The 17473-nt window shown below is 41.2% G+C and overlaps 1 protein-coding gene across 1 annotated transcript; it reads left to right on the top strand.

The window, feature by feature from the left end:
- The first annotated feature begins 1524 nt into the window (after positions 1–1524).
- On the top strand, positions 1525–17351 carry znf143b (zinc finger protein 143b). Its single transcript, XM_080437726.1, is given in 16 exon segments — positions 1525–1579; positions 3874–3986; positions 4754–4942; positions 5463–5543; positions 5705–5904; positions 6824–6892; positions 7224–7340; positions 8025–8100; positions 8347–8472; positions 8678–8857; positions 11038–11222; positions 11224–11269; positions 12778–12923; positions 14859–15011; positions 15211–15339; positions 16940–17351. Coding segments are annotated over 15 exon segments (1887 nt in total). The 5' UTR covers positions 1525–1579; positions 3874–3880; the 3' UTR covers positions 17024–17351.
- Positions 17352–17473: the final 122 nt, after the last annotated feature.

Consider the following 17473-nt stretch of genomic DNA (forward strand, 5'->3'; position numbering starts at 1 on the left):
CTTTACACCACTGCCTCCAAAGTTCAGTTCACTGCATTGCCCACATACCCCTATTTTTTCCCACACGACCTTGTTTTCAACATGGATGCCGACAATTTAGCCGACTGTGTTGTTTACATGTCAGAAATATAGGAGTACACATGTTCCTAACTACATGTGTCCAAACTAAAAGTGGCGATCTATTGTCTTGGTTGTCATGTATGTAAATGGTCATCGTCCGTTTTTTCCCGTAGTGATACCGCACATTTGTAGTCAAAAAGCACATAACAATGCGAAACACAGCGCGGAATGGCGTCTGCCAGGGGCCCGTGACACTGAATAAATTTAATCATCACGTTTGAAATTCTCTTGAATTGAAAAATATAAATAAATAAATAATGATGGACGTGGGCTTTACCCAATAGGTAACCAGGGAATTCAGGGCTCGGTGTGTATTAGCCAGTCAGATTCCGTTATTCCGAGAAGGCGAGACGTTGCCAGACAGTGCGATGTGTTGTGTAGTTAGATCCCATAGCGCGAAGGGGACGGTTGTCGCGATGCGATTGGCTGGTTGTCTGGACTAGCAGCCTACATAAACTAATTTATTTCAGTAACTGGTCTAAGAGGAATAGAAATATTAGTTTTTGATATGGTGAGACAAGATATTTGGGTGAAGTGAACCCCATTCTCTTTTGTGTTTTAGTCCTATTTGGGGCTAAATAAACTTTTCTGAATTAAAGGACGACTTCAACCCATGTTCATATCAGGTCCTCACCATAGAGGTATAATATAACGTCCTCACTAATAGTCTGTGTCTGACATGGGTGTCTACTTAGGAGGGCTATTGACACTTCAAATACGCGCCTACCAGTGACATCATCGTTTGGCAGGTTCTTTTTTTCAAACATGATTTAAAAAAAAAAAATCTATTACATTTTTTTACACGAGAACAATGGCTTCTATTGTGGCATAAACTTTCCAGGAATAGAAATGCAGTTTCTATTAGCTTGGATTCCCCAGCGATGTCCACAGCCCTCGTCAGACACAGACTTTAGTAGACAAAAATGGTACCCCACTACCTTATTATAATGAGCAGTGACATATGAAGATATGTTGAAAACGGGTGAAGTCGTCCTTTAACCGTTATTAATCTCATGAACCCCATCATAGGACCCCTATTCTGGGGCGAACATTGGCAAAAAATATCATGCCAAATATTCGGCGAAGATAGCAGAGCTTGTAGATTGGCTGTTTTAGGGCAAAGAAGGTGTATGTCGAGCTGCAGATGGAGGGAAATGAAGAGTTTTAGAGTAAGAATCTCCAGAATAGAGTATATTCGGAACTACGAACTTCTAGTGAGCTTAGCTAAAATGGACATTTCTCCATATTCAAATTTCAACATGAATCATTCAAACTAGAAATGAGCCCACCAACGCAAGTGAATTGCAGTGTCACACACAGACAGCAGCGACGTTGTCCCTTCCAGCAATAGGATGTTAGCCTCCCATACATGTTCCCGGGTGGGGGGCTTCTCTGTAGCGTTTCCTGCACTGGTGCATGGTGGTCGAACAGGAGGGATTGTTGGAAATTTTTCTCAGAGGTTAGTATATAAATTGGTTTTTACCCAGTGTGCATTATTCCTAACAGCCATCTCTGGGAGCGAGAGAGAGAGATGTGTGTGTTTTGGGGATTCAAATGCAGATCGGGGAGAATACTGTCTTGGATTTTAATAAAACATGATCTTCAATGCAGTCCAAAATGCTTATGTTATCATTATTTTTAAAGCTAATGGATTCCTCGTTCTTGTTGGCGTACTAGCCATAGCTGCATTAGCCGGACGCTTTATGTCAAAGACGTAGAACTTTATAGCTAGCATGATTGGACAGAAGCTACAGTGTTTATTCTGAATGTCAACTTAATTGAACCCGGGGTTTGTCGTAGCGAGTTTGGCAGCTTATATAGTTTGTTGATCACCGACTGGCAAAATATGTATCAAGTTGACATCGTTAGCACGACGTAGCATGCTGCTCGCTAACGTCATGCTAACGAACCCACCGCTTTTTGCTATAGCTGTGTTAGCATGTTTTGCTGTGCAGTCACTTTACTTTTTTTATTAGGGACATTTCTAAGTACATGGTTACAAAAGTACAAGTGTACATTTATATATATTTTAATTTTTTTTGCAGTCACTTTACTGACTGGATAGGCAGACAGACAGAGGTTTTGGTTTACATCAGGACTCAGGAGCACAGTTGCAACATTGTTACAAATGTTGTGATGTTGCAGAATTTCCCAACGTCGTTACAAATGTTGCAAGTCATAGTTAAGGGTACAGTAGCCACTTAGCCAGTGGTGGAAAAAGTTCTCCAATTTGTTTTACTAAAGTAAAAGTATCAATGCTGCAATGTAGAAATGCTCTGTTAAAAGTAAAAGTCCAGAATTCAAAATGTACTTGAGTAAAAGTACAAAAGTATTGGCATCAAAATGCACTTAAAGCACCAAAAGTAGAAAGTAAGCATTATGCAGACTGTCCCATTTCACAAGCTTTCGTATGGATAAAATTATGTATAAAAATCTTTAGAAAATAGCAGATCTACAAGCTCACACGCATCGCAAGGCATTGTGAGCTTGTAGATCGGCTATTTTCAAATGGCCGAAATGTATATCGGGCTAAAGTGGTTACTGTATGTTTTGTGATAATAATCAAAATCTATAAAGTAACTAAAGTTGTCAAATAATTGTTGTGGACTAAAAGTATAATATTTGCCTCTGAGATGTATAGTAGTGGAGTAAAAGTACTGACAATTGGAAATACTCCAGTAAACAAAAAAATACCTCAAAATTGTTAAAGTAAATTACAGTACTTGAGTAAATGTACTTAGTGACTTTACACCACTTAGCTGCCCCCAAGTAGTTCTGTAAGTTAATGTCACTCGAGAGACTGTTTGGCCATTTGATCCTACAGTAAAATCCCCAATCTCACCATGAAAGATACAAATGGATACAATCATTTACAATGAGGATGTTGCTGCGTAGTTCTATGAACGTCATGCTGCATTTAACGTCTATAACGTGTTCTTTACACAGCCTGTAGCAGTACATGAGCCTCATGAGCAAGAGGCAATAACTACTAACACATTTGGGCTGCAGACTTGTGCTTCCTGATGAACAATAGCATTCATAAGTCATTACAGTCGGCATAAATGGAAATGTAAACCCATCCTACGATGAAATGTGTTTTAGCTTCTCTGTGTGAATGCACCTGTTTGAGAGAATAGGCTCTATGCACAGCCGCCATATTGGAAAGACATTGGGCCTCTTCCTTACTTCTTCACAGGTGTCAACAATGATACTAATGAAGGCTCTGTTCCATTTAGTGTGGCACAGTGGTTCTCAAAACCTTTTTTAATTTCAAAGACCCCCATAACAGTGTACAAATGGAACCAAATGGACCCTTACGGGTCCATTTGGTTCCATTTGTACACTCTCAGAGTTAAACACCGGCAAGGGGCCATTTGGAACTCTCAAGGAACCACAAGGGTCCCTGGACCCCACTTTGAGTCCCACCGGTGTAGCAGTGTTTCCAGTGAGCCAACATGCACAATATCAGCACCCTGACTCTGTTTGACCAGAATGGAACAGAGCCTTAATTAGTAAGACCTCTAAAGGAAGTAAGGAAGAGGCCCAATTTCTTTCCAACATGGCTGCTGTGCGTAGAGCCTATTGGCAAGACGCTTTAACTGCCAAGTCATGCAGCATAATTGTATCTGCTCCTTGCATTGACATCAGTATTCAGTACAGTGTACTGCAGTGTGTGTATTATGTTTGTGTGGGCATGAATTAACAGCTGAAGCCTGTGTCCTGTCCTCCTTGCTGCGTGTGTTATTCCAGCAGCTAAAGCATGCTCTTGGCCCAGATCAACCGGGACTCCCAGGGGATGGCAGAGTTTCAGGACGCGGATGGTCAGCAGGTCACCCTCTGCCTGGCAGAGGCTGTGACTGTTGGAGGTGAGCTCCTAAGCGTCATGTGTCCTTCTTCATCATACAGTACCTCCCACTCTGAATAACACAAGGGGAAGTTAACCCATTGAATCCGGGAACGCATCTCATGTCATTTTAGATTTCTTTGGCTATTCAAAAATAGCAGATATACAAGCTCATAGTAGATGTGTGTGTGTTTGTTAAAGTGAACATTTGTAAAATATTTTGTTCCAGGGACCTCCAGAAGAAAAGTTTTGAGTTACACATGTTAACTGTATCAAGATTTGCACAAATGTTCAAGATTTTTCAAAAATAGCAGATCTACAAAATCATGAGCTGTGTAGATCTGCTATTTTTTAATAGCCCAAAGACATCTAATAATGACACAGATGCGTTCCCCGGTCTTAATGGGTTAAATGAGGCATGGTTAGTTTAGCTTATATCCATTACTGCTTTAATGCATTTTATGGTTGTAGACCAGATTATAATGTTGAAGACATTCTTTTGGAATAGGAGTACTAGTGTGTATATTCAATGTGATTGACATTTTTAGATTAAAATGTGTTTATAACAACATTACAATAACATGAATAGGAAAAGATCAGAATATTATAGGTGAAGAAACCAGTTTTACCATCATTCCACTATCATATTGTAATACAAATTATAGTTCAAATATAGGTGCACTTTATTCATTTTAATTTCATATACTGTAGCCTAAACCATTATCATAACCGTGTAATATGATCACGATGAATATTTTGGCCATAATTGTGTTTTTGTCTGCCTCACAGATGGAGATCAGATGGAGTGCATGGACACAGTGAGCCTGCAGGCGGTCACTTTAGCTGATGGTTCCACAGCGTACATCCAGCATGACTCCAAATCAGCTTTTTCAGACGGGCAGATCATGGACGGCCAGGTGATCCAGCTGGAGGACGGGTCTGCTGCCTACGTCCAGCACGTGTCCATGCCTAAAGCAGGTAATATAGACTGGAACACAAAAGAAAAGCTGAGTGCCATTACACCCCCAAGCTTCACTAGCCTGTTCTTTTTTTTTCTTTTTTTTAAATAGATGATTGAATGAAGGTTTGTTTTCGAACAGTATGGTTGGTTGGACACACACCAAACACAGTCAGCGTTTTGTAGGGGGTTGGTAATTTCCCAGCAAGCAAGGAGTGACATGTAGCAGATGACAGTAAACATACAAATGTTTTTGAAGTTTGAAGAATGATTCTTTCTTTTTGTTTTAATTATAAATTAATTCCATCTCACAAAAATGACTGAAAAAGCACAGACATATTTAAACCAGATTTGAACTGAAGTAAACAAAATGGCAATAATTTTATTTTTTTCGTGACTTCAGTCACACAGCCAATGTCATCACAGTTAATAAATGTTAATAATGCTAATAAATGCTCAGTTGAACCACTCACATGTGCAAATGAGTGGCTATATAGTTTTGTCGATAGGTTAACAAAATGATCTGATGACATTCTGTAGGAGTAGACAGCCTACAGCTTGAAGATGGACAGACGGTCCAGTTGGAAGATGGAACCACGGCCTACATCCACGCGCCCAAAGGTACCGGTGATTTACCACCTGGTTTCTCAATGCATTCTCTCTAAGACTCTTTGATTCTTGTACTGGCCTGTATTGAAGCCGGAGTCTTGTTTGATTCATCATTATTTTCAAGCTTGTTCCATTTCCGGTTCTACCTCTCATCTCTCCTCGCCCACATCCAGATACGTATGACCAGAGCGGTCTTCAGGAGGTGCAGCTGGAAGACGGCAGCACGGCTTACATCCAGCATACTGTGCACATGCAACAGCCCGGTGGCACAATCCTGGCCATCCAGGCCGACGGAACCATTGCCGACCTGCAGGCTGAGGCCTCCGTCATCGACCCAGAGACCATCAGTGTCCTGGAGCAGTATACTGCCAAGGTACTGGGATTGTATTACACCACCGGAAAAAAGCGTCTGGCTGGCTGGTATCGGAGGAGACGCAATTGTCTACTCCCTCCCCAAGACCAGCAGTAGGGGTCAGCAGCAATAGACTATACACTTGGGGGAATTGACATCTTTTAAGGCCAAAATGCGCAGAAGCATGTTTTATTAGTACAGACATTGATTTGTGTTTTTCAAAGTAATAATACACTTTTACTTGTATGGCACTTATCAGCCACATATCCCAGAGTGCTTTCCTTTGAGAAATGCAATATTAAAACTGCCTAGAAGTTAAATTAATAACAATGAACAACCATCTTACAGCATGAGAGTAAATTACGTTCAAGTATACAAATAACACATTTAGCTCAAGTTCAGTCAACCTATCCAATCAAAACGTTGATCACTAATTACAATAAATACAGATATAGTGGACATTTGTAAATACTATTACATTACATAAGAGAGCATTTGGAGCAAATTATGCCCTGAGCTCTATTCAGTCAAATGTATTTATCCTGTGAGACAAGTTTGATGGGAGGATAAAGGTCACATTACTTACATACGCCTATAGCCCAACTTTAGGCGTAGGCCTCGAAACAAGTGCTCTCCAGGCATCCCGGGTCCTGGCCAGGTTCTCCAGCTATCCCCATGTGTGGCCAGATCTCTTCACATCTGCATCCACGTCACGCCACTAGGCGTTTCTTGGTCTGCCCCTCTCCCTTCTGCCTTGTGGGTTCCAGAATAGAGTGTATCTTGTGACAGATCTTTGTGAAGTTATGTTTTATGTTGTGGTTTGTCTTTTTTATATATAGTAAGAGCGCAGACAAAGGGTTCCCACGCTTCATTGTATTTATTTGTAAAATGCCAAGGACTTCAGAGATGTAACACTGAGTTGCTTTTCCTGCTTCCTCAGGTGGAGAATGTAGAGAATGCATTGGGATCCTACGGAAGAGTAGAGACAGACAGCGGTGTCCATATGAGGGTAGAGAATCCTTAAACTTATCACAACTACAGTATTAACTCCCAATTATTTGTCTCAATAATTTTGGTAACAATATATTATTCCATATTTTCTGTGTTACTGCATATAAACAGTATTTTCAAAACAAGTTAAATGTAAAACCCTCCCTGTTTATTTTCTTTAGCGTTAAATTAAGACTGAGGACTTTACTGTGTATACAGTAACACATTCTAATTCAAATGAAGTGTTTCAATATTGCCAGTATGCTGACCATTTCTTTTTTAGGTGACTCCATCTCTTCCCTAGGTTGGCTTGGGATGTCTCATAGTGTTGTAACTTGTGTGTCTTTAAGATCGTGGTTCAGGGTCAGGATGGGAGACAAAGCAGGGTCTCACACGTAGGAGAGAAGTCATTCCGCTGTGAACACGAGGGCTGTGGAAAACTCTACACCACTGCCCATCATCTCAAGGTAAGACTGCAGTCCTTTTCAGACCTGCCTCTCTACACAGGCTACGTGCACAAGCCCCCTTTCACCTCCCCTCCGCTGGCTATGCCTGTATATACTCCGTCGTATGATGAAAATAACAGATCTATAAGCTCTATCTATAAGCGTGCTTGTAGCTCAGCTATTTTCAGCATGCAACACTTGCATACAGTGACGATATGAAACGGATGGTCACGTACCAATAAATACTGGTGCAAACTTGTCTCTCCCTTCTCCATATCTCTCTGTTCCGTCTCTATTTGCTTTCCACCTTTCCCATTGTGTTTGTCTGCCTAGTTATTTAGTTCCTCTAATCTCTGTTTCTGTGAAGTGTAAATTCTCTTTTTCATATTTTTATTATGAACTTTGAATCGTTGTCCCTCTCTCTCACACACACAGTATTTTTTATTGGTTTTCTGTCCCCATCTGTCCCTTTTTTATTTTGTAGTCGAAGCTGCAGTACTAAAATATCTTTTTTGAAATTAGACTAAATGACTAATTTCTCATTTTCCCATTATTTGCAGAGTTGCTGTACCATCACTGAATAAACAGAGGAAACAATGTATTATATCCCTCGTACGTCAGAATGTGTATTCAGGACAGTGTGAGCGAATCAGTTTGTCCTCTTCTACGCCTCTGTTAAATTGGCTGCATTGGTGTTCCCCACAGGTACATGAGCGCTCCCACACTGGAGACAAGCCATATGTGTGTGAATACATTGGCTGTGGGAAGAAATTTGCAACAGGTACGGTGAAGGGGGGGGGGGGGGGGGCTTTTTTACATATTTATTTTTCCTTTTATATACTGGGATGACAATTATACATTTTACATGAAAATATTTTCTGATCATATTCTCAACTACATGATATACTCGGCACACAACATGTCATCAGTTGGATGTACAAAAACGTTAGTGCGGTCTTCCTTTTAAAAACACTGTATTCATCTAGTGGCTCTCAAGTCATGGCTCCTCACTTCATTTTGTTTTCAGGGTACGGATTGAAGAGTCACTCTCGGACACACACTGGAGAGAAGCCGTATAGGTGTCAGGAAATGAACTGCCGCAAGTCCTTTAAAACCTCTGGTGACCTTCAAAAGCACACGCGGACACACACAGGTAGAGCAAAATGCACGCATAAAATGGGTTACAGTACACAGCTCACAGTCATGATCACTGCTGTACAACACAGTACGGTACAGTGTAATGCATAGTGACACAGAAATGCATACAGACTCTGGATTCAAACGAAACTAACGTTTACATCCCACTGGTTGATCCAAACAGTTTTTTTGTCTCCATACACTCCATCTCCTGTTTGCAGGCGAGAAGCCTTTTAAATGCCCTGTGGAAGGCTGTGGCCGGTCATTCACCACCTCAAACATCCGGAAGGTTCACATCAGGACCCACACTGGAGAGAGACCTTACTACTGCTCCGAGCCCAGCTGTGGGCGATCCTTTGCAAGCGCCACAAACTACAAAAACCATATGAGGATTCACACTGGTAATATGCAAGCTTTAGTAGTAGTGGTGGGAAAAACATGTTAATTTCAGTGAACAAACGATTTCGTTCATGTTCACGGCAATGATCCGTTCAAATGATCCGTTCAAATGATCCGTTCAAATGATTCGTTCACCGTTCAGTAGCGCTATTGTCTAGTAAAAAACAACGCAACCGCACCGCTGTGTGTCTGTCGCGGGAACAGCCCGCCCTCCCGTCCTGTGTATGGGTGGAGGGGACGGGGGGCATGAATGAAAGCGTGAACGTAACAGTTTCAGGAAGTGAACTAGTTTGTTCTTGTTCGTGGCAATGAACTATTTATTTGGAACGAATGGATCATGAACGATCCATCACTACTTAGTAGAGACTTATTCATTGAGAGAGAGAGAGAGAGAGAGAGAGAGAGAGAGAGAGAGAGAGAGAGAGAGATCTCATAGAATCTGGAGCTGCTCAGTTTAGCTGTCACAGTTGGGCTTGAATTTCAAAAGGACACCGGGACACTTTGACTTGTGGACAAGTCTATCCACCTGTTTCCGCGGGAATTTACTGGAGCAAAAAATCCTGTGTGGGAAACATCCTGCGGGGGGACCGGAAGTAGGAAATAGCGGCTCAGTGTGTTTACATTTGCCAGCAGAACGTAGCTGGACTGCGAACGGGCCTTTTGCATGTAGTTGAAGCGCAAGGGGGTGGGGGGGGAGAGAGTCAGCGCAAGTTGACTTTAGTTAAGGCACAGACTACTGTGTTGTTGACGGACAACGGATGCACGCTTATGAGAAACAACACAAATAAAACCTGGCAAAACAGTTGCGTGCATTAGCGCAAGATGAGGATAAATGAAACATTCAGTCTAAATGTCCAGCAACTACTACCAATACTTTTGTATTTGAAACCTTACATTTCTCTAAATATTATAAACTCTTAGGACAGCCTAATACAAATATAATTTATGAAAAGGCTACTATAGGCTACAGTGAAGTCGGACTGAATGACTGAAACGTTTTTTCTTTTTTAACTCTCTTGGTGATTATCTGGCACAGTAGTTGTGGATTAGCAAACTGGACATTAATGTTTCCTTTTCGCGTGGGAATTACTGGACATTTAGACTGAATGTTTCCTTTACCCTCATCTTGCACTAATGCACGCAACTGTTTTGCCATGTTTTATTTGTGTTGTTTCTCATAATAAGTGTGCATCCGTTGTCTGTCAACAACACAGTAGTCTGTAGTGTGCCTTGACTTCAGTGCGCTGACTCTCTCCCCATGCACCGCCCCCTTGCGCTTCAACTACATGCAAAAGGCCCGTTCGCCAGCTGCGAACGAGCTACGTTCTGCTGGCAAATGTAAACACACTGAGCCGCTATTTCCTACTTCCGGTCCCCCCGCAGGATGTTTCCCACACAGGATTTTTGCTCCAGTAAATTCCCGCGGAAACAGGTGGATAGATATAAATAATAGGGCTGGGACTCGATAAAAAAAAATTATCTAATTAATTAGAGGCTTTGTAATTAATTAATCGCATATCAATATTTGACCTGAGAACAGTGAAAAGCAATTTTTTCAAATGGATTTTGGCATACGTCTTTAAGTAGGCCTACAGTACATGTACTCAAGAACTGTACTGAAGTATAATTTTGGGGGGCATTCATTACATATTCTGATTTGCCCAGCCAACATTATCAAGCAGGCTATGCGGGCGTTCATTCATTCACATGTTTTCATGCACTGTGCTGGCTGCACGTTGCTTGGTTGGTGCGCTGGTATGATCGGTCCGTCTGAAACTCGTCCAGTGAGAAACGTTCCTCGGTGCGATTAAAATGCGATTTTTTTAACGCGATAATTTTTCTGTAATTAATTGATCGAAATTAACGCGATAAAGTCCCGGCCCTAATAAATAATAGATGGGTCATACACACCCTTCGTCCTTGTTGACAGCTGCCTACTTTGCTGTGGCTCCCGATGACAACCACAGCATCTTCATATCGGACAAACGCGTCACAGAGGTCCTGTGGAGCGATTGCTTCCTCTCTGCGTTTGAGATGTATTTCTTGGGACGAGTCATTTTGACACACAGTGGAACACCTAATAGAAACATTTAAGGCCTTCATTGAATTGTGCTATGTGTATCTTATATGAACGAATTAATACGCTAGTTCTAATGCTTTGTGTCCATTCCTGTGTCCCCAGGAGAGAAACCCTATGTGTGTACGGTGCCTGGGTGTGAGAAGCGCTTCACTGAATATTCCAGCTTGTACAAACACCATGTGGTCCACACACCTTGTAAGCCCTACAACTGCAACCACTGTGGAAAGACTTATAAGCAGATCTCCACGCTGGCTATGCACAAACGCACCGCCCACAATGACACAGAAGCCCATAGAGGAGGAGCAGGAGGCAGCCTACTTCGAACCGCCCACAGGTGTGTGTGTGTGTGTGCGAGCGGAGAGTTTGCCTGTTTTTGTGTGCTTGATTCTATTCGATTTTTTTTCACTAATTGAGTATGTTTTGTAAGTTGAGGTTCCTCATAATAAACTGTCCTTAAGCTAGATTTTAATGTATATAATGGGAAATTATGTCAGGTGTATGGTAAAGCAAGACGAGGGCTCGCAACTCACTTTTGAGTGCTCCAATTATTTTCTTACGAACAAACTCTTCTTTTCAAGATTTTTAGAAAAGCTAGAAACCCACTAGACCTACAAACAGGCAACAGCTCATAAAGTCACTTAGTCCTGGAAGCCAGTAGCTGTTCCCTCATATGAGAGAGAGAGAGAGAGAGAGAGAGAGAGAGGAGAGAGAAGAGAGAGAGAGAGAGGAGAGAAGAGAGAGAGAGAGAGAGACGAGAGAGGAGAGAGAGAGAGAGAGAGAGAGAGAGAGAGAGAGAGAGAGAGAGAGAGAGAGAGAGAGAGAGAGATGAGGAGAGACCTGAGAGACGAGAGGAGAGACGAGAAGAGAGAGAGAGGAAGAGAGAGAGAGAGAGAGGATTGTGGAGAGGAGTGTGTGACGGAATATGGTGAGTTGGTCAGTGGGTGAAAGTTTGTTCAGCATGAGGAGACGCATATGTGTATCCAAGTTTCATGGCTCTTAGGTCAAACAGGGCATGAGTTGTACCTGTTCAAAGTTGCCATTTTCAATTGAGTGCTATAGCGCCACGTTTTGACAAAAGATTGTGAGATTTATTTCTTGATAGTTTTTATGACCATCTATCATATGGCCGAGTTTCGTAAAAAGCGACAGCACGGTTCAGCCAGAAACTGTGAAAAGTGGCAGAAGAACTCAAATAAAGGCAATAATAAAACAGGGCCTGCTGCCATGCTGGCAGCCTGGCCCCGTAAAAAGCAAAAAAGGTGTATGCAAAGGTGCAGTGAGTGACGTGTTTTTGTTAAAATAAGTGTTAAATAGCTCTATATTCTGGTGGTAATCATTGCTACAGAGTGTTTGTTCAGTAACAGGGGTCTCATCCAGCTCTCCAGCGCAAAACAGGTCGAGGTACCAATTTCATCCAAATCAGGGAGAGTTAGAAGTGACGGCGCAAAGAAATGAGCAGACAAAATGGAACTGGAACACTGTCAAATTGAAGCTGATAAATGGGTACTCCCTTGATTGGATGAAATTGGCAACCTGAAAATGTATTTTACGTTTTTAAGAAAAACAAGAAAATAAATGTTTTTAACCATAAAATATCACTTACCCTACCTTTTTAATGTACCACTTACTGTAGGTGTGGTTTTGAATCAGGCTCATGCCTTTTTTGTGTCTTACATTTATTCTGGCATAATAAAACTGTACAGTATGTTGATGACTCTGAGAACACGAGCTCTAGCGCGTCCCCAAGTTCATATATACTGAAACATCTTAAATGTAGTCAACAGAGGACGTATTCATCACCCTGTAATCATTTATCTTCTGATTCCTCTGTGTTGAACCCAGACGCCATCGATGACCCTAATGTGACCTATGCAACGACCGTGGTGGAAGGGGAGGACGACGGGTCTGAGCATGTCACTATGGAGGCCTCTGAGATGCTGGGACATCATATTGCCCTGGTGACCAACGAGGATGGAACACAGTCACAGGTAATGTCATAGCTGTCCAGTATCCTGGGTCTAATTCTATTATTTGTGATGTCAACCACAATTCTTTATCACCCCCTTTCCTCTGGTTTCCTAGTTAGGTTTCAAAATAGGCATTTCTTTAAGTTTGGTAGTGAAAAGAATAGAAACATTATATCCTTTTGTAAATTAGATTTAGAAATAACAAAACATTATACACTTACAGTATACTGCAAAAACAATCCTACTGACTTCTTTGGCCATATCAACTCATGACTGTATATTGTTGTAAGATTTGAACCTATAATGACATGCCCAAAATAGGGACACCAGGTCGAAAGTGGTTTAAAACACCATTGATTCTTGTTTGTTTCTATGATACTGACAGCAGTTTCCATTTTGGCCAATTCAATCTGAACCTTTGCCCCCCTGATAATCACCCCTGTAGACCCCACCCAAACAGATCTGTTTGTTCAAGTGCTCTGGTAAGGATCATGTGTAGGTGTGGTTCAGTGGGGGGGGGTGGGGGGGTGGGGGGGGTCTCTAGTAGATATTAGATTAATAATATTTGCCATCAGCATCCAATGTGACTGTATTTGGCAATATGATCAAGATCTACATGGAACCATAAATAATGCCATAATGTCCTATAAACCCATAATATGCTGTAAAAGTTGGGATCTTTTTAAACATCTCTATAAAAAGAAAAAAAAAGGTTTACAGTAGTCAACATCAGTAGGTAAGTGTACAAGCCTTACGGTACACAAAGTGTTCATATTCCCGATCCGTTCCCTTCACCTGATACACATAAACGACAACAACAACCACAGCCTGTGCTTAAGCATATTTTCTGAGTCCTAGTAACCTCTAACCAGCTCAGTGGCCTTGTGGTTAGATGTCCACCCTGAGACTGGGAGGTAGGTGTTCTATCTCTGTCCGAGTCATACCAAAGACTAGACTATAAAAATAGTACCCAGTTTCTTCCTGCTTGGCACTCGGCATCAAGGGAGACAGAAACAGGAGATAGGCTCCTGAGCTATGGGCCACATGGCTCTGAAACCGCTTGGTTCCCAAAGCTACTTACTACTCCCTACACTTATGTATACCTCTTCCACATCAAGAAGGCACAACAAAGCCGTGCCAAACTGGAACCTCTCATATTATACCCATTACCTAGTGTGGCAAGATTTGCATTCACAATGTGCTTAAATGTATACATTTATGTATTCTTGGGTATTTTTGCTGAACGTAAACAAATCGATTTTTAGTTTCATAAGCATCTCAGGTGTATACTTAAGTGTGTTTACAGCACATCAGTGAACACTACACTTTATATGGAATTTCGTTTGGATTAGATTGGTTTAATTTATGTTGGATTTTTAATCCATATTTTTAATGGTTGAATACCCCAGTGGCAACCTAATTTACTGCAAAACATAAAATCAGAATCAAAGGGTAACGGTTTGCAATTGATTCCAGTTTTATTATGCTAGATGGAGATGAGGATGTTGGGTCATATATACTACCACAAAAATCTAGCATCCAACAAATGTCACTGGATGGCGCTTTTATCCAAAGCACCTTTCATTACATGTTTTACATGCATGTTTTATAATGTGTTTGCATGGGCAGCTGCAGTGTGAATTTAGCCCTTATATGTTAGTGCAATGCCCCACTTAGCTACATAATACATGCTCATTTTGCAGCTCCCAAAGACACACTGGAATCCTAAAAGTCCAGGCGAAGCAAACCGTTTTTGTCTCCATATCTTCTGCTGAAATATATCTAGTCTAGTGTTATTTTGTCATTAAAAATAAAAAAATGTCATGCCATGTGTACATGTATACACAGATGACTGTATAATAAGTGTACCCTACATTTTATCAACATGACCCTAGATTGTATACAGCGGGGGTGAAATATTGCACCCTCTAACATGTGTAAATTGTTTGTTATCAGGTCAGTATCTCTGAAGCGGACTTGCATGCCATGGGCGGTACGATCACAATGGTAACCCAGGAGGGCACCACCATTACCATCCCTGCTCACGAGCTGACATCGCATGGTGCTCACTCTGTCACCATGGTGACGACAGATGGGTCAGAAGGACAGGTAAAAACATGCTGTCCGAATTTAAATGTATTATGATGAAATATGTCCACAATGACATAGCCAATATTATCTTCATGTACAGTATATGTCATACTTTCTTCATTATGCCATCAACTACCCCCCAGTTTACCAACATCCTGTTTTCTCTCTTTTTAAAAAAACGTATGATCTTCATTGCATGGCTGTCTGTCTCCCCCAGGTGGCTATCATGACACCAGATATGACTGCCTTCCAAACCGTGGAGGAGGGGGTCTACAGCCAGGATCAGGATGAGTGTCATCCTGTCACTTTATTGGCCACGTCAAACGGCACTCACATCGCTGTGCAGGTTGGTAGGCCGACAGTAAAGGGACATTCTGTGAAATGAGCTCTGTTGCAATTTAAACACATGAGCATATCAGCTTTTCATGTTAACCTAGTAAACCTCCCACATCAAAATTGTTGATCATTCCTTAGATCTGCTATTTTATTTTATATAACTTTTTTGAAGATTTTAGCCTATAATAATAACATGCCCAAAATGGGGAAACCAGGTTGAAAGCAGTGTACAACACCATCAATACTTGCTTGTTTCTATGATACCAACAGAAGTTTCTGTTCAGGCCAATTAAACATGAACCTTTGCCCCTCTGATAATCCCCCCGTAGACCCCACCCAAACTGATCTGTTTGTTTAACAGGTGAGGATCATGGGGAAGGTGGGATTCAGTGGGGGGGTATTGGCCTTAGCCGACCATGCTAACGGTTGGTTGTTAAAGCCCCTCCTGTAAAGGTCTAGGCGTCGTCTCATCAAGAAGTTTGAGAAGCTTACAAACACAGAATAATGGGTTTACAAGTCAGCCGTTTACACAGCGCCCACCAACGGCAGCCAAGTCCCACTTTATGTTGCATGGCTTGCACTTTGACTCAATGTATAAGAGAATTTTACAAAAACGTTTTTCTTTATGCATTATTCCGAAGTTCATGTTAACATCTTGACTCATTTTATTAAAGTGAAATAAGGTGACTCCACGTGGCCATGAATTTAGCATGTTTAGAAGAAAAAAAAGTCATCGTTGGATATGATCTATTATGGTTTTTAAACCCTGAGAGACTAACAACACGTCAAAGCCATCAGGTCTTAAAATGAACCAGTGTTCAGGATAAGGACTTTGTAACGGAGGCAGTCCCCCCTTCTGTCATGTAAAATTAACACTTTCTAGAGAGTAATTTACATTGTAAATCACACATTTGAAAACTGAAAATGATCCCTCCCTCTCTTTCACCACCTCCTGTCGTTAATAGATGTAAAGCAGCCATTTCCATACCCAATGTGTCCCAAAAATACTAAGAGAGCAAATAAGCTTGAATCAACATTCATTACGTGGTCGTTAACATCACAATAGTTGGTAGTTGGTACATAATGATGATGATTTATTAGAAGGGTTTACCTACTAGATGTCAGGTTTGGTGCTAGCTGACAATGAGAGCAGTAGTGGAACAAACTTAATTTACTAGATGCAGCCAGATGCTGGCATGCAGCCAGAGCCATTCATCAAGAATAATTAATATGCAGTTCAAACATGGCCAGTTACCTAGTCCAAGGGACAGACTTCCTGTATGTCCTTGGGTTGATTTGTTTATACTAATGAATGATTGGCCTGTGTGCCAGTTTATTCAATTAGATTGGAATTCTTTGATTCCACACAACCAGAGCCTATACAATTATGATGGAATGGAAATGGCTATGCTACACATAGGGATATAAAAAACAGTGAGACATCAAACATTGCATAATTTGCAATGCATATAAAATTACACAGAAAGCCTTTATGGTCCAGAAATGGGGAATGATCATTACCCAAATGTTAATGTGTTTATATATGTATAATTATTTAAAATACTTTATCAGTTAACTAATCATTGCTTATCTTTGTTTGCTTCTTGTAGCTCAGTGATCAGCCATCACTGGAGGAAGCAATTAGAATTGCATCTAGAATACAACAAGGAGAATCACCGGGCCTGGACGAATGACAGTATGGACACCAACCCCGGATTATGGACTTGCGGTCTAGGATCGAACCCCATCCCTGAAATGGATGAAATGCAATTCAGGGATGGGTTTGGAATCGAGAGTGAAAATCACTGGTCTTCCTCCATTTTCCATGTCCCACACAAGAACGTTAGTTTTTATGTGTATATAGTTAGATTTTGATAACTGGAGCTCCATTATGCGATTTTGTCCCTCATCCAAATCGATGTTGGAGAGGGGGAGGATACTGATTTCTAATGTTTATGGTGCACAGTGCACACCTTGCAATGTACAGCTAACGCTATTTCTAATAAAATAAGAGATTGTGTTTAATAATTGTTTTCCTCCTGAGTTTGAATATCTGAAGTCCTTTTTTTACCCATCATGTTCACGCTTATTTTTGAGCAGCTAGTTTTGTTGTTGGTATGAATTTGTTAATTTAAATCTGCAAT

Source organism: Gymnoscopelus braueri, assembly GCF_963280865.1.
Source record: "Gymnoscopelus braueri genome assembly, chromosome: 9".
NCBI classification, from domain to species: domain Eukaryota; kingdom Metazoa; phylum Chordata; class Actinopteri; order Myctophiformes; family Myctophidae; genus Gymnoscopelus; species Gymnoscopelus braueri.